Genomic DNA, 21,205 nt, shown 5'->3' with positions numbered 1-21,205 from the left:
ACAATTTAACTATAGATTTGTCCAGTATACTTCTATCCTCAAACTGTGGATCAGTCGTCATCAAAAAATAAATAAACATTTCTATTGTCTATTTTTTTTTTTCTGTCTGTGTACTGGAAGCTTCTTATACCAAGACAAAGTTCTTGTAAGCATACTATTTTGTATATTAATGCAGTTAAAATAAAAATAACTAAAATAAAGCAAGACATTCTGAGGATCACAATTGTGTTTCAATTCCATAATTAAATAATCTGAACAGTAATATGTAAAGTAAAATGAATATATGCAGATTGAAGGAGACACATGAAGAGTGCGTTTTAATAAGAATGACTTCATCCAAACAGTGACAAATATACAATATGAAAAGTATACAAATATAAACAGATCCTTTTTCAAGTGAGCACTGATTTTTGACAGGGCTATCTGTCTTTGCTGCTGCGGAGGTCAGTGGTCAGTGGGTCATGCTGTATGGTCTGGTGGAGCATGAGGGCCAGGAGTCCGGCTCTGTTGGTCATGGCCGTCCTCACATTGCGTTCTTGTTCAAACAACTCGTCCAGCTTGTACCACTGTTGGGAGGGGGAAGTATGAGCTACATTAATATAAATTAAGACTACTATGACAGTAAGTTTTGAAGAACTTGACGGACCACTCTGACGCGCTCCAGGTCCACCTCCGCCCGTCTCAACTTCTCCCAGCAGTAATGCTTATTGCACTTGCGTTTCGAGACCCTGCAATACTCTCCAGTCGGCTCGATCACATTACGTACTAGTGGACATCCACACACCTCGTCTGCTGGGATCTGAGAAAAGGAAAACAGAAAAGAGATTTACTGAACATAAATCCTGTCATGATGAGATGTCTGAAGACACGGTTAGCTTTCAAACTTATCCCGGAGGCTCACCAGCACTGCACATTTTGTATAGGCACATCCAATTCAGGTCTTGCAGCCTCCGCTAATGAGTTGATAAGGTGTGTTAGATAAGAAAGCCATACAGGTTTGGAAAAACCCTGGTTTAGGGGGTGTTTACACAACACCATTTTCAACTAAGAACAAAACTTTTTTAATGAATTTTGGCCATTCATTTACATGACAACAGTGTTTTGGGGGCCTGAAAACGTTGATTTTTCCCCCAAAACTTGCAAAAAAAAAAAAGTTTAAAAGTGCAAGCTTTTTTTGTTTTTTCCCCAAAATTTGAGTGAAAGATTTTGTTAAAAGCTTTTGTGTTCAGTCAAAAGGAATGCATGTGTGTGCAGGCGAATAGCATTTCTCCACTAACTACTGGCCTGACATTCATAATACAGCCTTTTTATTCCTTTTTGTGGATCTATGTGAACATGAATCATTTTGACAACATTGTCAGCTGTACACAAAACTTTTAAAAACTGCAAAGGTCATGTAAATGTAGCCTTGGTTTGTGCAGAAATACTGTGAGACTATCACTAAACCCTCACCTTTGGATCTCTGGAATGTTCTGGACATAAAACTTGAAGTCTTTTGCAGTATGTTTTACTCTGAGGGTTGTAAACGTCACAGAAGAGTCTTGTCGCCCTGTTAGAAGACAGACATAATTAAATATATTATTTATGGATTTGTCTTATGTCCTTGTTTGATGTATTATTTATTTAGTTTTTTTATTTGTATTGTTTTTGAGTGAGATGAATCTAATGAGATTTGTTAAGTTTTTTTTTGAATTTATTTTTAATTTGATGTATATAAGTTGTTTTTAAAATAGAATAATAAAAAAAATAAGAATAATAAAAATGAAAGAATAAAAAAAAAAAAAAAAAAAAAAACTTGAAATTCAAAAAAAAAAATTAAAAAAATGAAAGAAGAAGAAAAAAAACTTTCTTGAACCCCCCCCCCAAAAAAAAAATTGTATTATATACACCATGTAAAATTTTGGTCAAACTAAGGATATTCAGGGTAATTCTGCTGTACTGTATAATAATGCTTAAAATATAGCCCTCTTACCCTTCTATTCTGGTTGGGAAAATGGAACCAAAAGAGGTCTGACTTTCATACTGTTAAAACAACAAATCAAGCATTAGTATAATACAAATACATTTTGTTTAATAGGATGCCATATATGACACACAAAAAACATTATTTACTAAATCAGTGATTAAGTCGCTTTGTATAGAAGAGTATGCTTTATGCTTGGATTTAATTTTATTTTTATTCTTATGTGTAAGCTTGGGGTTGATGGGGTTAATGTTGGAATAACATATCTCCATATGCCTCAGTTCCTCATTGTGGGTTTCATTGACCTGCAAGACAGGACATTAGCTAGCTTACTCTAATAAGCATGACAAAATCCCCGAAACACATAAATTCCATCCAGTTATTCTATAAAATTCAATTACATCAGCATGAGAAAGTATTGCTGGAAACTCACATCCTCATCCTGCTGGACCACCTGCTGCTTGGCTTTGGCAATGATGCCCTCGAGCTCGTGGAAACGGCGCTCCATCTCGGCGAGGCGCATCCGTGCGGCCTGCTGCTCCTTGCGGATGCGCTCCAGCTGTTTTTTGCCCTGTTCCTCAGCGATGCAGGGGCTCTGCTGCCACTGCTGGATACGCTGCGGGAGGATCTCATAGATCCGACTGCAGAGATCGGCAGATCAATAAATCAATACGATCTTCTTAAAACACATTAAACTGGTATAACATTGCGTGACTCTTCCATCCTGGTTGGCTGCACTTAATGAAATAACCTACTTGGCAGCCAGCTTCATGCCACAGTCCTCAGAGCAGTATTTTGAGTTTGGACGTGCTGACTCGATACAGTTCGGCCCCAGACACTGTTGCATGTCTCCTCCGTGTCTGCCATCTCCCCTCTCGCTGTGTCTCGAACGATCACGGTGCTTCTGTTTCTGCTTGTGGCGACGGGACTCTTTCTGTGAAAGGTGAGCACAATTAAATGAAAACAACTTTTAAGAATGTTGGTAACAAAACAGTTGCTGGTCCCCAATGCCTTCCAAATAATTATTTCGTCGTACTGGTTTGGAACAACATGAGGGTGAGTAAATGATTTTTGGGGGAACTATTTAACCTTCATGTTGTGTTTTGGACATTTTCACCAGTAGAGAATTTTCTTTCTCCTGCAAATTCTACTTAATGTTATTGCAGTGGACTTACTGACTTTGCTCACAAAGGGTATAACAGATAGATAATGTTTGTACTTTTTTGGAATGTTTTTCCAACCTTGTTACACTTGTGATGTTCCAAGTCAAAAACAATCAGCCTATAAAATTGCTTATAAATGTCTCTTTACACTATATTAATTTTTTTATTTTTTTTTGGGTCAACTTTTGATCATTGAGTTTATGCACCTCAGTTTTAGAGTGAACAAAATTACCCACAGGTAATGTATGCTAGTTTCTTTTGTTGCAAGTTTAATGACGCAGGTAGTGGCGATTCTCTCCGGCCAATCAGTGATCAGCTGGGTTTACACATCACATTTTGGTAATGGTGCGGCTCACTTGGAACCTCAGCTGAGGTGGTACTGAAAAAAGTACCAGGTACTGTACCCAGTGGAAAACCCCCCCAAAAGTGAGCCGTACCGTGCCATGCAGTGGAAAAGCACCATAAGTCTGTGCAACACAGCTTTCTCTAACACCCCCTGAAAAAACTAGTCCCGTCCAAACAGGGCTCAAGATTTGGTTTGATAATATAGCATAACAAGAAGTTTACAAGACAACGTTTAAATGGTCAGTGATTTTTGACTAGAAACACCAAATTAGGTAAAGGACTGTCAGCATGGCACAAGCGTTAAGCAACTCTATGTTTCTCATTGTACCTTTTTGTCAAATTTCTTGCTTCTCCTCTTGACGTGCTTGACTTTTATAGCTTTCTTCCGTGGGACAGGACTGTAAAGTGGGCCGTCTTCATCATCACTGCCCCATGACTTAAAAAACAAACAAAAAAAATGGTCACGAGAGAAGGGTGAGGTTTGTTTATGAGTGCTAGCCTTAAAGCATATCTCACAAAATGACTCACGTCAAAGTATGTCTTATAACCTGACAAGAGCTCAAATAAATGAATGTATATACTAAGCGGTTGTGGTTAAGCTAGAGCAATTAGCCATTACCACATTTCTGTCCTTGTAATGCCCATATGGCTCCATATCGTTCTCATCATAATCATCTGAGTATCGTCTATCCCTGTGCATTATATTGTCCTTTCTCTCACGCAGAGAAAACTCCTCGTCTCGAACACGCAGCATTTTCTGCAAAAGCATTGTGAGAGAAAATTAACAACAAAACAAAAACTAAATAATAAACCACCCAAATAAACACTTACCCGTGCACGGACAACACACTGCCTTAGACGACATTTCTGACGAATCTTGTTTGGGCCGCCAAATTTCTTCATGTCTTTACAGAAGTCGCAATGCCCACAGTCCTCCGTCCTAGTGCAGGGTTCACATTCACCACACATACGGGCAGAGCGCTTCACCTGGAATGCAGTTAGTGGACAGTAATATTATTTACCTTCGTTTCTTAATATATGTAATTATATATTCCTATATTAAACCTGCAGGTATAATGACTTGATAGTTATAAGATATATTTAGTATATGACTAAGTGATTTGAACTTATTCTAGAACTAAAATTATATATATATATATATATATATATATATATATATATATATATATATATATATATATATATATATAGCTTTGAATCTTCATAATAATATATAATAATTTATAATAATTTTCAAATGTGTTTTTTTTATTACAGTAAAATTATAATTGTAATATTTATTACATTTTGGTCAGACTGCCCACCCATAATGCAATAGAGAAAATGTCGCAATAATAAGCAAACTTAGATGGTAAACTGGAGAAACACTAACTTTAGACCCTCGTCGCTTATCAGTCTTGTACTCTGGAGTGCTGGATCGTCTTTCAACTCTCTCTGGCTCAACATCTCTATCACGGTTCTTTTTCCGATACCGTATCAAAAGAGATGGATCCATTTCTAAGAGATGAAGAATATTTTAGAGTGCATTAACAGATATTCTAACACAACATATAATTTGTTCAAGTGCATGTTTAAATATCTTCAGGTGAAAGTCATTAGTCACTGACCCTGACACTGTTTGCAGTACCACTCCCTGATCGCTTTGGCCATCTTCTCTGTCACATTTATACAGTGACCATGGAACCACTCATTGCAGTTGTCACAACCACTACAGGAAACGGATTTGATACGAATTAAGCTCTCAATTTGGAAACATGCACCGTTTTGTCATATTTTTTTGTGAGAACAAGATCTGACTTACATCATGAAGCAGTTTATGTCTGGTTTTCGACAAATGCAGTAGAGAGGAGCGTTCTCTCCATCTACTACAGTGTTGTCCAAAGCTGGAGTCTGGTCTAAATCAGACATCTCGCTGTCCTGTGAAGACAGAGACAGTACCATGAAAATACACAGCGAACTACAACAAGCTACACTTAACGGAAATTTATCAACCTCAGAAGATTGTCGAGATTCAAAGACAATGTTTGTATGGCATCCCACACCCGACATTAGAAACAATAAATAATCACAAAAATTATACTAATAGTAATAATAAACAAAGATTAGACATTATGTTTACATGTTTTGGCCGCAGTTCAACACAAGTGAGTCGCAATACATATTAGCATTATACCACATTTGTAAACAAGAAAATTATTAAGATATTAACTTAATCTATGGAAATTTACTCCTGTTTACAACACAATTAGTGAAATAATTCGTTGTTTCATTGGCAACGATTGTTTTTAGAGAATCTATTTTGTTTTATTTAAACCGCTCAAGACGCAGCTAATATGCTATCAAATCATAATAGCAGACTTACCATCGCTAACGTTACTCCCCGCCTTCTAGAAGAGCCGATCAAACAGAGCAAATGAGGATTAATTGAGATAATATCTCACTGCATGAACACGACAGTGTCTTGAATGCTTCGACCATGACAAGAGTAAAATTTCTCACAAAAAACTACGAACTGGACCGATATTATAAAACTAATAATTGTTACCTCAATCAGCAGCTAACAGCGTCGTTTCGGTTCTGTTTGGCCAGAGGCTTGCGTATCATAATAAAAGTCCTCATCGGGAAAAGCTCGTTTAAAATCGAAGCTTATTCTATGGTACAGTATAAAGGCCTAACAATCAGTTTCTGTTACTGTTTAATAATAAACACATCAATAATAACAATAAAACAACAAAAACAATAATAATATTAATATAAATGCACATTTATTATTATTATTATTATTATTATTATTATTATTATTATTATTTTAAATAATTGTTGTTGTTTTGTAATATATGTTATTGCGTTTATTTATTGGTAGGGGGTGTGGTGCATGTGCGTCCTATCAACACTATGACATGCTAAACGAATGGATAATGATAAGCAACGTCCCCTACAGCACAAGTAAGAGAAAATCAATCTGGCATCTGACGGACGATGGGATGAATGTGGCGCTGAAGGTTAGTGGATTTTAATAAACTTGAACGATCAAAGATATCAATACCTAAGATTTTATATGGTATAACTTGGAAAATTTAGGAGGCAACATAGTTGTGTGTGTGTTTAAATTTTTTTTTTTTTTTTAAATAAATAAATTGTTTTAGGTTGACAAAGAATCTATTATAAATGTCGCACTACTCCTGCTGATATATGTTTGTGTATAAATCTGTCGACACAATACTGCAGTTAATTTTGTTTACGTGATGACGAGGTGGTCAGGTGTGTTTTGTGTGTTTTTATGATAATGATTTGATATTAGGGTTTTAGGAGTTTGATTAGATTGTTTGTTATGTTGGTTTTGTTTGTTTTTTTGTGATGAGAATATTCAACATCAATCAATCAATCAATTCTGTTTATTTCGGTCCTTACAGTCAACTTTTCACAATAAATAAATAAATGAAAATAATTTCCGATAAAGCTGTAGATAGAAGCAGGGCCGCTGCTGGCCAAATGGGTGCCCTAAGCAGGATTGTATTGTTGTGCCCCCTTTCCTCAAATATCATGAAGAAAAAAAGAAGAAGAAAAAAAACTACTATAGGGGTCAAAATAGAACTTTAATAAAAAATAATTAAAAAGTAAATAAATAAATTGTATTATTTACAAATTACAATTGTAGCTCTCGACATTTACCTATGACTTTATTATGACTGATTTATTTTTTAGTCTCAAGCATTCAGAAATCATGCAAAAGAAAATTAACTGGTTTTACTATGATAAAACCGTGTTTTTTTTATGTTTTTTTATGATGTCCACATGTTTTTTTGTTAAAGAAATTATAGAGGCTGTGTCATCTATAGCAAAAAAGGTTGCCAAAAATGAAAGATTAAGTGAATATTGGAATTAAATGTTTGGCCAACAGCCTAAACAAGGATTTGATCCTCCTGTAAGTGTAACAGCAGCAATTACCCTTTGGCTCCCTTTGCAGACATTATTTTGTATTAACCTACATTATGTATTTTAACAGTGTTATTAACCAATTATTATTGCCTCATTGTTTTTTATATAATGCATGTTAAGTCATTTTAAAGGCTATTGATGGCTTAGGTCTGTTTTTATAACCAAATAATAATAATTATTATTATTATTATAGGCTATTGATACTTCTTTGTAAATTATTACTTGAAGTAACAGAACCATGTTTAATTTGCGGTTACCATGGCTACAAGAACCATGATTTTTGGAGTTATTCTTGTTAAAACCATGGATAATTATTGTAAGGGAACCTGGAAAGTCAGAGAGAATATTAGATGCGTAGGTGGTGATGAAATTATTTCCGACATTAAAATTTGTTATTAATGTCAACAGCCAAAAAAGTTTCACAGGAATGGGGCTGAAAGTGATACACAGGCCTCGTTTTTACCTAAATGATTTACAATTTATTTTAATACATATTAAAAATGTATAAGGTGTGCATTGTAGTTGACACCTAAATGAACACATTACAGTTGTTTTTATGACTGTAAGTCTTTCTCCTCAAATGCTATTCAGCTTTAAATTTGCGTTTGAGCCCATTCGGTTGTGAAAAAGTAGCATAATTTACATATAATTTACATTTTATTTTAATAAATATCAAAAATGTAAAAGGTGTGCATTATAAATGACACCTAGATGAACAGTTTATAGTTGTTTTATGACTGTAAGTCATTCTCCTCAAATGCTATTGACGTTAGAAAAGTGTATCCCAATATCGCCTGTAACTGGGTGCGGCGGTACATATAGGGAGCGGCGGTACTGGGCAGAAGCCTTGTTTAAGCCTACACTTTATACATATTTAACTGATGTACGTCAATGTTAGGATTTGATAATACTACATTAACAAAAGTTACAAAATACATTTCCCAAAATATACATTGGCCTACTTAATTACAAACATACATAATTACAGAAATACACATTCCAACTATTACTTAAATGTTAAATAATAGCTACTTACACAATTTATTGATAATGAGTCATATAATTATTTAACACCATGTTTTTATACATTTTCTTAAATTAACAAAGTGAATTACATAATTATCACAATTATTCCATAGATTTACCCCTTTGACAGATATACACCTATTTTAGCATTAGTTCTTCTTGCCCTTATTTTTTAAAACATATATACATTAATCTTAGTTTATACTGACTTTCTCTAATTTTGAACAGCCTCTGAATACAATTTGGAAGTAAATTATTATAAACTTTGTACATTACCTGTGCTGTATATAAATCAACTAAAATAGCAAATTTTAAAGCATGTCATTGAATAAACAATTTGTTTGTTGGTTCGTAATAATCAACCTGTTTAACAATTCTTATAGCTTTTTTTGTAACATATATGGTGAATTTGTATTAGTTTTAATGACCCCACACCCCACACAATAAGTAATGTATGGAACTATGAGCGCACAATACAATATATATAATGTGTTTTCATTCAAAGTATGTTTTGTTTCATTTAATATTACAATGAATTTGGACATTTTTGTTTTTACATAATTTATATGTGGTTTCCAACATAATTTATGATCAATTATAACAACCAAAAATGTATTTTCATACACTCTTTCTATTTCCTCATTGTTCATCCTTATTTTAACTTTATTTTTACTTCGTCAATTACTTAATATTATAAACTTTGTTTTACTTAAATTCAATGAAAGTCTATTGTCATCAAACTATTTTTGAAACCCATCAATTCGATTTCAACTGTATTCAGAAGCTGTTCCAAATTTTTCCCCAAACAATATAAATTTGTATCATCAGCAAACAAAACCATTTTTAATATTTTGGACACTTAACAAATATCAAACAATACAAACAATTTGGGGCCTAATACCTAACCTTGTGGAACACCACAAGTAACTTTCCTTAAATCTGATTTAACACTATTTATTTGTACAACATAGAACATTTTTTAAAATATCTATTGCATATTAATCAATTTGAGGTATATCTCAATTAAAATCCTGCCAACTTGAACTGTTATTTATTTTTTCAAAACAAAGTTTTGAGATCTTCTTGAAAAGAAGCTTTCCTGGCATCTCTCAGACTCAAGGTAAGCAAACATTGGACTAATAGGTTGCTGAAATTTATTGCCCTCTTTACATCTAAGATGCCTCTTATCCCTGTCACGCAATATGTTTGCCAAATGGATTGAGATTAATAATAGATTAATGACTCTGGCACTTTTTTGCTCCATCAGTACTTTTTGTGCTAGGCTTTGTATTTTTTGCATTTATATAATATTATTATATGCTTTGTGCATATCAAATGTATAACTCTAAAATGAATATATCTATCCATAAAAGTAGTCATATTTGTCACAAAACAAGAAAAGTAAATAATATATCATAATATATCAACAACAAGTGATCAATTAGCTTTCTCCCTCCACAGTATTTTACCATTAGTATTTAAAATATCCCACAGACTATTTCACATCTCTTTTCTTTGCTTCCTGTATTTTAATATTTAATGACATAGTTAAGAGTTCAAATGCTCCGGCATTTTTTCACTCTACATCTTTACACTTATTCTTATTGTAAAAAGATGGAATGTGACCATCAGGATGAACATGGTGGCCGGCTACCGGCTGGATCAAAATCCAACTTTCATGACGATGAGCTGCAAAACAATTCAGTTCTTAGTACATCAGCTTTTCAACACACTGGTAAGACTTTTCTGTTCTCTTTTAATACTTTGGTATAGAGGAAAAAAGCAACTAATAGTGTGGTTTATTTATTTAACAGAATCATCTGATGTAAAAGACCTGGAATCTTCTGGAACATGTCTTAAGGATAGTGAACTATCACCGACTGATGAACTTTCTGGGAAGGAAAACTCGTGTCTTATTTCTCCTCTGAGTAAATCAAAACCGCTAGCATTTGGTGAATATCCAACACACTACTGTTCATTTTTTAAGCTAAGATCCATATAATTTTATTATTGTTTCCTTTTTTTATAGATGTGCATATCAAAGAAGTACAAGCAGATGTGAAAAAGTCATTTCAAAATATCAAAAACCCTCCTGGCAGTGACATTAACAATGCTTATCCTGTCCGCATTCAACTACCCACAAACCATCTTAAAACATCACATATCACTAATTATAAAGCAACACATCGTCATCGGAAAATCAGCCAGTCCTCTACCTCCACCTCCACACTGAGTCATTTGAGCCTGAAAGCTCCTGTTGAAGGTAAGCAACACTTCAAATTACATTTGACTCAATGAAATGAGGGATTCAGTTTTTATGACAGCTTATGCATTATAGATGCTGAAATCCTCACTAGCACGACTGACAACAGCTTTCTCTCTTCCTGTCATCTTTTATCATATTGATGAGGATGCACAACAAACATTTTTGGTGTGGTGCTGATTAGTAGTATAAAGGCTATTAAATTTATACAAAACTGGATAGCAGTTTTATGATGGACTACACTGTCAGCAAAGCTGTTTTATTTGTGGTTACCACATCAATATTTTGTCAGTGATTCAGCCATAAATGGAATATGCTGGGTTCAATACAAGTGAAGCTCAGTCGACAGCTGTTGTTGATTACCACAAAACAAGTTAATTTTAACTCACCCTTCCTTTTCTTTAAAAAAAAGAGATTATGCCACAAATGTCAATTGGTCTCATCTTATCTAATGCTGAATATGCATTTAATCTTACATAAATTCTGTGCTTTTTTCTTGCACTTCTAGACCTGTGTGCATCCTTTCTGTTGGCGTGTTTGTTCTGCAAGTTTTGGGATTGTGTGCTGGCCGTTGGTGATGGATGTCAGTACAGCGTGGCCTCTATCTGTTCATCCTTCTGCTCTAACGCATGCTGTTGTGACCCTTCCTCTCTGGAGGAATATATAGATTTTTGCTCATGTTGCAGCTGCACTGAATACATGGAGGCTTGCGGCTGTACTTGTGGAGAAAACACCTTTGACTGCTCCATTTGTGATCTCTGTCTACAGACAACTGAGTGTCTGGAACTAGGCATGGAGCTTTCTCAGCTTCTGTTTCACTAGCTGCTCATGACATCTCACACTCATTTATAAACTGGTCATAACAATCACATAAAGCTGGAATGGAATGTAGCAAATGTAATGCGCTGATTTCATAAGCATGTAAATCTGCTGGTTGATCGTGGCTGTGATACTGCAAGGCTGCTTTTGATACTGCATTAGAGGGAGAAAAAATACATATGCCATTTACATGTCACATGAGCCAGAATATATTGAAATATTAAGTTTTTGTTTAGCTCATTGCAGTTCGAGAGGCAATATTTGGTAAAAATTAAGTTATCAAAGGTAGAACTTTTATTTACTTTGAAAATCAACATACATTTTTTACATTCGTTAGTTTTTTTTTTTTCATTGTTATGAAGATAAATTGCTTTTATTGGCTGATTTTGTGTGATGCAATGATTCATGATATGATTTGGCAAGATAATGTTAGATTGCATTATACTAGATGTATCTTATATTCTGTTCTTGAATTAAAAATATAAAACAGATTTTGATTGCATTTAAAGCTCCTTTGTGTGAAATGGATGAGAGTCAATGTATACGTATATTTATGTGAATGTATACATTCAGTACTATATTCGTTTACCTAGATGTATCTTATATTCTGTTCTTGAATTAAAAATATAAAACAGATCACTTGCACATCACATCTAGCACTTTTGAATTTTGAAATGATACTGGAGGTTGATATTCATGTGGTATAATGAGATTTATTCTCATCAGTTTATTTTAGCCAATTAAAGACCACCAACACACAGGAATTCTAATTAAAATACATTTTCTCTCAATTATAAATTAAGTGCTTTGGAAAACCTTGTTTACAAAAAAAGAACAACAACTTCCCTTTAATTGAATACAGATGTAATGAAAGTAAAGGCAATGACACACACCAGCAGCAGAACAATAACTGGCAATTTAGGTTTAATAAGTGGAAATATGTCCTAAGACACACTAATGCTTATTTCTAAGGACAGTACTGTCAGCACTCGAAACAATAAAAAAATATTATTGCTGTGTGACTTAAATCACTTCAAACGTCCATGCCTGATATAGAAAAAAGGGATATTGCATAATCACATTCACATTCAAGTTTTTAAATACATTTTACAAGTATGCATTTAGCTTTAAATCATAGTTTTATATATTATACATTCATTTGAATTGCTGCAGAATTAATAGAGAACTTTTAAACCTTTGATTTGTATAAATTTTTCTATATTTACAAACCAAACAAATAATTTTTGTTCCTTTATGCTAAAGAGATTAAACTTCATTTGGCTTTCACAGGCAGTAGTCTAAATGTCATTTTTCTGAGCACAATACAGACGTGCAAGTTTACTGTCAGAACATTTATCTTCGTTGGTAAGCGTGTATTTAGCTGCATCTAACAAAATGCTGATTTAGATCATCTGGTTAAAAAAGCAATTTAAGCAGAGGTAGCTTGTAAAATTTTATACCTGAAAAGCTATTTGTGCATGACATTTATGTGGCTTGTTTCCTTCTACACAACATAAAAATCTGTAACACTTTATGCAAAATTCATTAACAAGGTATCATGAACTAACAATGAACAACAATTTCAACAACATATATGTTAATCTATAAATATACTACTGTACATTGTTACCATGCATTATCCATAATTACTTTTTATTTATAATTTTTAAGAATGCATTACAATATATTATTTTAAAATGTATTAGTATATGTAGAAATTAACTTCTAGTAAAACTAGAACTAATTTGATGTTTTTTCATGATACCTGATGCATTCAGTAATGCTAATGAATTTATACAAATTTTACCTTGTAGTAAATTGTTACTAAAAATCATGTATGAGCACCTGAACCATCACATATTTGTTTAGCAATGTAACATTGAAGAAGGTCAAATTATCTAAACATAAAAGGAAGTGTTAACAAATAAAATGCAGAAATTTCCAACCAGTTAGTAGTAAATACACAAGTACTTGGCTGAAAGTAAAACAAGCAAAGAATGTTAAAAAATAGAATTTTCTGATATAAGCAGTAAATACTGCTTGAACATTTTCAACATAATATGAAAAATTAGTTCATGCTATTAATCAACTCCAAAACATCCCTTTAGTGCAACTACTCACACCACATTTCAAAATCATATCTATATATATATATATATGTATATATATGTGCACGTGCATGCTCTGAATGTCTAAAACACATCTAAAACATTAATAAACGTCACATGATCTACCCTTACAGCAACACAGCTATGCATAGATAGGATAAAATGTCTTAAATTCTAGCTACAAAAAGGCCTTATGTTTTGGGTGTGTTTCAAATTTGGGATAAACCTTTGAGTTCACTGACTGCCTACAAAACTGTTAATTAAATGGTAGTTAATTTTTTCAATTAACTATTTTATGGAGATATGACAGCACAACACATGGAGTGTTTCTAAAAGGGATAGTCCACCAAAAAAAAAAAAAAAGGACATTTCTGCAGAACACAAAAAAAATATATATTTTGAAGACAATTGGTAACCAATCAGTTCTGGTAACCACTGATTTCAAAACTGAGACATTTCTCAAAATATCTTCTTTCAAGTTCCAAAGAAGAAAGTAAGTCATACAGGCTTGACATGAGCAGGAGTAAATTACAGAATTTTCATTTTTGGGTGATCCATCTCTCTTTAAAAACATCCCATGGCATCCCACACAAATAAAATACATATAGTAGTCAGTTCGGTCACAAGTCATCCTCCATAGTCACACTACTCCTGCGGCTGCTGGTCTTGGAGGCTCCAGGGGATATCGGGGAGAAGAGCGGATCTGAAGACCTGAAGGTGGGCATCGTGCAGCCGTCATCCATCAGAATGTCACTAAAACCCACCTCAGGGTAAAGATCTGAGGCCGTAGGGTCATCCAGATCCGCAAAACTAAATGTATCCAGATCGAGAGGGCCGCTTACTGCTGCAGCAGCCGGAGAGCTGGAGGAAGGTATTGCGAGGAAGGGAGAAGAGGACGTCTGTGTCATGACTCCATCTATTCTAAGGTGGCTCTGAGGTTGGCCTTCCCCAGAGCCAGGCTGCATGGACTGGTTTCCTTGTAAGAGCTGTTGCTGAAGGAAGGAAGCGTCTGCACTCAGGCCTGGAGACATAGTGGTGGAGAAGCCTTGATGATGAGCTCGCATCTCTAATTCCTGTGTGCAACAAACAGCAGGGGGTGTTGGAGTCCATCTTTTTTCAGGATATCACAGTGTTCAGTTTTCTAGACAACTGTTTTTATGTTCACATTTAAGTTGATGGCATGTCCATGCCATCCTGCAGGCATAAATATTGTATAATGGAAAATTAAGTACAAATAAACATTGATAATTTAATGGAGGAAGTGATGTGTTAAATGGGACTGATAAAGGATCATGTGTTTTTGGGTACGGACAGAGAAGTAAACATCCTTGTTTGGACTTTGTGTTGTAATACAGAATGACAGTCGATCACATACCTGTATGCGGAGCAGCAGAGCCTGGTTGGATTGCTCCAGTTTCTTCTGCCTCATCTCAATCTCTTTGGCCCTCTGTTGCTCTTTCTGAAGTTTTCTAATATAATCAACAGAAGCCTTCAAAATGGTTCCCTTGTTCCAACGCATCTCCCTGTAAATATTATGCAAAAACAGTAATATTGTGAAATATTACAATTTAAAATGATGAAATATTATTATATTATTTTGTGGAAACCATGATTAATTTTTTTCAGGATTCTTGGATGAATAGAATTTTTAAAAGAATACCATTTATTTGTATTTCATAAATCTTTTGTAACATTAAAAATGTCTTTACTCTTACTTTTGACTAATTTAATGCATCCTTGCGGAATAATGAATGTTTTCATTTTTTTTTCAGTAAAAAATGACTGACCCGGTTTTGAACTTTTGTAAATTTTAAAACAAAATAGCAGTGGTTCAAGTGCTGCTGACATGCCATTCAATTAAAAAAAAGAGAGAGAGAATTAAATCAATAAGAGTCTGACCACAGACTTCAAAACTTATTTCAAGCATAAGGCATAAAATCAGCCAAGAGTGTCCAAAATAAAAGTATTGTATATTTTTGTGACATTAGGTGTGGAAGAAAACTTACGGATCACTGGATTTGGGAATCATAGCCCCTAATTCCTTTATTCGGTCGTTGATGTTGAATCTCCTCCGCCTTTCAACTGCAAAAAGCAAAGCATTTATTGAGGCTAAGCCGTGTAATGACAAAATACACAAGCAATATACAAATGGAGCCTGTGTCTTTTGAACTCACTGAGATTGTGATTATCTTTCTTTTGCCTCTCCTTCATGAAGGCTCTGGTATCTACGTCTGAAAATAAACAGCTACTGTAACTACCACACAATACTGTAGATACATAAACACAACAAACAACTGAAACAAATGAAATACAGAAGATGGGTTGAGTAAATCATTACCAGTTAATTCCCTTTTAATATTAGTCAGATCTGCTGGACAAGAATTGCTGACGGTGATGGTGGGGGTCACCATGCCAGAACTGTTGTAGACATCCAGAAGGTTGCCTGGTAGCTAAGACAATAACATAGAAACTGAATCAAAAATCTTCAAAACATCAAACTGCACCAGGAAAGATCATAGTAATACAGAGATCACATCAGCCTAAAATATATTGTTTAAAATCAAATATCACTTTACCATCAAGTATACTATTGTTCAAGCACCTGGCTATAAAAGAACTTCACGAACACTGACATGTGCTATAATCAACTGATCTTGTCATTTTAGTACACAGACTACATGTGTTAGAATTTAATATGTGACTATTACATGCAATTAAATTACTGAATTGTTCATAACATTCATTCAGAGAAAAAAAAAAAACTTGCAGACAAGTTATTCTAATAACATTATTATTAATTAATATAACTATGTAATTTCATTCTAATATAAATATTCCTTATTTGTGACCCTGGACCACAAAACCAGTCTCAAGTGTCAATTTTTCAAAATTGAGATTTATACATCATCTGAAAGCTGAATAAATAAACTTTCCATTGATGTATGATTTGTTAGGATAATATTTGGTCGAGATCAAAATCAAAATACTGAGAAAATCGCCTTTAAAGTTGTCCAAATGAAGTTCTAGCAATGCATATCACAAATCAAAAATTAAGTTTTGATATATTTACAATAGGAAATTTACAAAATATCTACATGGAACATGATCTTAATACTTAATATCCTAATAATTTTTGGCATAAAAAAAAAAATCTATAATTTTGACCCATACAATGTATTTTTGGCTATTGCTACAAATATACCCCAGTGACTTAAGACTGGTTTTGTGGTCCAAGGTCACATTTACACAATTCTGTTCACTTTATGTGCCCTCCCTGATGATTCCTGCCTGGCAGGTGTTAGTAAAGTGTTAGAAGTGAATATTTATGTTGATTGCTGAGGTGCATCCCCATTTATCGCCTCCCTCGTAAGTGCAGTGGTTAGGAATTTACATTCAGGAAATGATCTCTCTGTAGCTTTCAAAATGGTTTGTGGTGGTTTACCACAAATATAGCTGGGATTCAAAGAGGCTTTTATTTGGAACACTGCTGTAATGTTATGGATGTATTCATCAATAATGAAGATGATCGCTCAGCTTACCGTGTTTGGGAGTTGCAGGCCAGAATCTATCAGGGACATGATGTCATCATTGAAGCTGGATTCAAGGCTGATGATGTCGTCGATTACATCATCCATCTGATCATTAAATGTTGAGTGTTAAGATCATTAAATATTGAGTGTTGCATATCTAATCACATAATTAAACAAATTGGGTTATAAACATGTATTTAGGGAACCAATGAACTGGATTGTTTTATGGGCGATCTAAAGCAGAAGTGCTGTATGCTGGGAAAGAGGGCTCCAAATATAATTAAGCAATCAGTGTGGTATTTTGCAATACAATGTGACACAAAGCTAGTGAGAGGGCAAGCTGAACAGGGAAAGGTAAGAGTGTTCACCTACTAAAATAAGCTTCCATTTTTAACATTAGTTGACAATGAAAAATACTTATGAACCATTTAGTAATCTTAGTTAATGTTAATTTACTAACACATTATTAAAATCAAAAGTTGTACCTGTTGAAATTTAATGGACCTGAGCTAACTTGGACTAACAATGAACAGTTGTATTTTAATTAACTAAAGTTGATAAAGATTAATAAATACTGCAACAAATATATTGCTCATTTATAGTTAATTTATTAACAAACGTTAAATAATGAGACTTTATTGTAAAGTGTTACTGCTGTTAGGAAGAATATAAATGTATATTTGTGCAGAAATAATTAGAAAAAGAGGGAAAAGTAGAAAGACTGCTTTAGTATTAATCAGTAACCATAAAACATAAATTAGTGTTTCTCAGCTGGTGGGCAGATGTTTTTATAGGTTTGCAGACAGTGGTAAAAATGCAAACTGAACAATAAAATGTAACTATATACCATATAATAGCGCATTTTAAGATAGTAAAATAGGCAACTTTTAATTCATTTTAAAGTAATTTTGTTTATTGTTGTATGATAAATCAATTCTGTCAGTTGATATTCAATATAAAAATGTAAAAAAAAAATGCTACTTTCAATTTATGTTTACACAAACAGGCATGTTTACACAAACGATGCTAACTATAACAATAACTAAAAAGTTTTAATAATTATTGGAATTCAAAGTCCACAAAACAACTATAAAAATAACACCACAGAGGAATATAGTTTTTAGAACAGTTTTTTCCAGTTGGTGAACAATTAAACCATTGACAATCAGCCAATCAAAATCCATTTCCCGTTAAAGAGCTGATGCATTAAAATTGGCAGATGACATAACTGCAGTGGAATGTTATTGGACGCCAATACAGTTATCTTGATAGTCATCATTCTTGGTGTGAACTGGCCTTTAAGAAGCTCCTACATTTGAATGAGATGCTCAGCACACTATTTTATTTTAAGATGTGTATTACCTCTTCTTTGTTGGAGCCCAGGTTAAGATGTGCCATCGGGCTGTTGGGAGCACTGCTTGCAGAGAGGCCCCTCTCCGGAGCAGAGTTTGACTGCAGAACGGGGGATACACCGAGAGTTTGAGTGGCAACTCTATTTCCTAGTGTGGTGGACAAGTACTGCTTCACTTGCTGCCTCTGAGCCTGCTGGATGTGGTATTTAGTTGGGTTTTCAAGATGAGTTTGCACCTACAGCAAAGTGAAAACAATGGATCAATGGCCATGCAAAAACAGTGACATTTCATGCTCTACGCATTACATTTTTGTCCACGTAGTAGTGGACAAGTGAAATTCTGTCACTTTCAGTTAAAAAGGGAACTCACACTTGTTAAGTCTACATTGGATGAATGTGAGGAAACTAAAATTAAACTTTTGTGAAGCTGTCATCTACAACGAAGGCTCACACTGCAACTCTCTGACTCTGTAGTGTTTAAAAATATTTGTATTATTATTTAGTATTTAAATTATATATATATATATATATATATACTCTGTAGTGTTTAAAAATATATATATATATATATATTTTAAAAATATTTGTATTATTATTTAGTATTTAAATTATATATATATATATATATATATACACACACACATAGATAATGTATTTTTTATTTTCAACAACAGGCTGGCATATCTTTATTACATAATAAAATGGTATGTTACAAAAATGTAAGTTTAATGAATTTTTAGGTCATTAAGATATATCATAAAACTATTAAGCATTTTTCTAAAATAGCATCTGCAAAAGTCCAAATTTTTTATATTAATGACTTTCTTCTGCAATTTATTATTTCCTTATAACTCTATTTAGCAATTATATTTTATTTCAGTTTTGGTTTTAGTTATTTTAATACTTCAGCTTAAAATTATTTTACTTCCCTTAGTTGCCAAGGCAACATTTCTAATTTTATAATTATACAGTTTCCAATATTTCAATATTTACATTTTATTTCAGCTTTATAGGTTAATAGGTTTAGTTTACAATAACAAAACTGGTATTTAAATATTTATATCTAAATAATTCCAATGAATTTATTTTTCAATGTTTATTTTCATTTTTTGTTTTACAATCTTTTGGGTCTAGTTTTAAACTTTCAGCTGATTGTATCATGGCTACTAGACATGTAGAGAGAGAGTGTCAAGCAAGGCTCATAAGAAGGTCCAAACCCACCTTCAGAACCTCCACCGGTACTTGAGCTGGAGAAGGCCGGGCAGCCATTGGTGGCACCGTGACGGAGATGGCGGGAGTGGATTCTACAGGGCGGAGCTGAGGGACAGATGCCTGCTGCTGCGCCTCCCTCCTCTCCTGCTCCTGAGCCTGCTCCCGCATCAGCTGTTGCCGTAGCAACACTCGGGATGACATGGCTATGCTGGTTCCAGAGGTCAAGTATGAGAAGAATTAACAAGCTGCGGTGCTGAAAGCATCAAGAAAGTTGTCAATAGTACTAGAGGCAGCATAAAAGGAACTTATGGAAATGGTCACTTCTCCCTTTGTACAATGAAGAGTTAAGAAACAGGGAAATTTAACTGAGCTGAATCATCACATTTAGAATACTCTACCAAAGCTCGATCAGCAAACAGATTCAGCTCTCAAACTATACATTAATATAAATTATATAAAAAAAACTTTTATATATAATTGAATGAACACACAAATCACAAGTAGCATACTTAACCTGCAACTTACCAACAAGCGAGATACACTCAAAAATACAATAAAACGTGTATGATCAAAAGATCTGAATCCGCATCATGTCATATGATTGAAAAAGAGCTCTATCATGGGGAAGTACAGAAATTACCAGACGACAGCTAAACAAATTTCCCCGTCAAGTGCCAGCAAATCACCAGGAACACTAATCTGAATGTATTTCTAGAGCTATAAACAAACGAAAACACTTAAATCACGATTGTGCAGTTAGATATGCTACTGTAGCTGAGGAGTTGTGTAATAGTTCGCTACACTGCCGGGATTAACCGAACTATTTAAAGTTGCGCAAGTTCGTTCATTTAAACCAAATTAACTTGTGTACTCGTTATTTACAACATTAAGCAAACGTAAGTGCATATGGCGCACTTTGTATGGCGCACTTAACAAACCCTGAATGGCAGTTTTTGACAGCATCCAGCTGTTAACGCTAAGCTAACAAGCTAACAGTTAGCTAGTTGACATGTCAAGCAACGTCAAATCGACACGTTGCCTGTATTTAACTTAATTTTCTTTCACGAAGAACTATTCTGGGATTAACACGGTTTACACATAAGTGTCGGCTCAACAAGAGGTCGAAATGAAGTAGTTTAAGTTACCTGGTTGGTGTTAGCAGAAGTAAAGCGAGTTTGCTAGAAGAATCGCCATTACTCGCATGACGATTTCCTTGTTTTGGATGTTTGACAGACTGAGCCCATCTCTCATCACACTCACTCCTTTCCTCTGTTCCTCTTTCACATGTAACGTTTTCTCTCATTGTTTGGTAAAAAACAAAAAAAAACTATTATACACCTGAAATAAAGTCAAAATATTATTTTAAAAAAATTATTATTTAAAATTAGATATGAACTGTTGCATTTATACCTGAATAATGATAATAAAACTAAAATTACATAAAGACAAATTGAAAAGCACATCA

General features: G+C 33.9%; 2 protein-coding genes and 1 pseudogene across 5 annotated transcripts; 1 reads left to right on the top strand and 2 right to left on the bottom strand.

The window, feature by feature from the left end:
• Nucleotides 1–290: 290 nt before the first annotated feature.
• LOC109098515 lies at nt 291–6,085 on the bottom strand (annotated as a pseudogene).
• A 78-nt stretch (nt 6,086–6,163) lies between these two features.
• On the top strand, nt 6,164–12,019 carry LOC109074766. Of its 3 annotated transcripts, XM_042766420.1 has the most exons (6): nt 6,164–6,494; nt 9,528–9,577; nt 10,072–10,192; nt 10,272–10,409; nt 10,487–10,720; nt 11,229–12,019. In XM_042766420.1, the coding sequence occupies exons 3-6, from the start codon at nt 10,072–10,074 to the stop codon at nt 11,540–11,542; spliced, it is 807 nt and encodes a 268-aa protein (XP_042622354.1). In that variant the 5' UTR covers nt 6,164–6,494; nt 9,528–9,577; the 3' UTR covers nt 11,543–12,019. The 3 variants fall into 3 exon arrangements, with proteins under 3 accessions (XP_042622354.1, XP_042622352.1, XP_042622351.1); XM_042766418.1 differs by lacking the exons at nt 6,164–6,494; nt 9,528–9,577 and having other exon boundaries at nt 9,588–10,192; nt 10,272–10,385; XM_042766417.1 differs by lacking the exons at nt 6,164–6,494; nt 9,528–9,577 and having other exon boundaries at nt 9,591–10,192.
• Nucleotides 12,020–12,243: 224 nt separating this feature from the next.
• LOC109098516 (transcription factor E3-like) lies at nt 12,244–21,058 on the bottom strand. Of its 2 annotated transcripts, none has more exons than XM_019112110.2 (9): nt 20,886–21,058; nt 19,750–19,948; nt 18,540–18,764; nt 17,187–17,282; nt 15,986–16,097; nt 15,822–15,878; nt 15,654–15,729; nt 15,023–15,170; nt 12,244–14,720 (listed from the first exon to the last, which is right to left on the bottom strand). In XM_019112110.2, the coding sequence occupies exons 1-9, from the start codon at nt 21,041–21,043 to the stop codon at nt 14,268–14,270; spliced, it is 1,524 nt and encodes a 507-aa protein (XP_018967655.1). In that variant the 5' UTR covers nt 21,044–21,058; the 3' UTR covers nt 12,244–14,267. The 2 variants fall into 2 exon arrangements, with proteins under 2 accessions (XP_018967655.1, XP_018967656.1); XM_019112111.2 differs by having other exon boundaries at nt 19,750–19,993; nt 20,886–21,022.
• Between the last annotated feature and the right edge of the window lie 147 nt (nt 21,059–21,205).

This window comes from Cyprinus carpio, chromosome A11, assembly GCF_018340385.1.
Source record: "Cyprinus carpio isolate SPL01 chromosome A11, ASM1834038v1, whole genome shotgun sequence".
In the NCBI taxonomy this organism is placed as follows: Eukaryota; Metazoa; Chordata; class Actinopteri; order Cypriniformes; family Cyprinidae; genus Cyprinus; species Cyprinus carpio.
The sequence above is the reverse complement of the archived record's forward strand: the minus strand, read 5'-3'. Positions and strand labels throughout refer to the sequence as shown.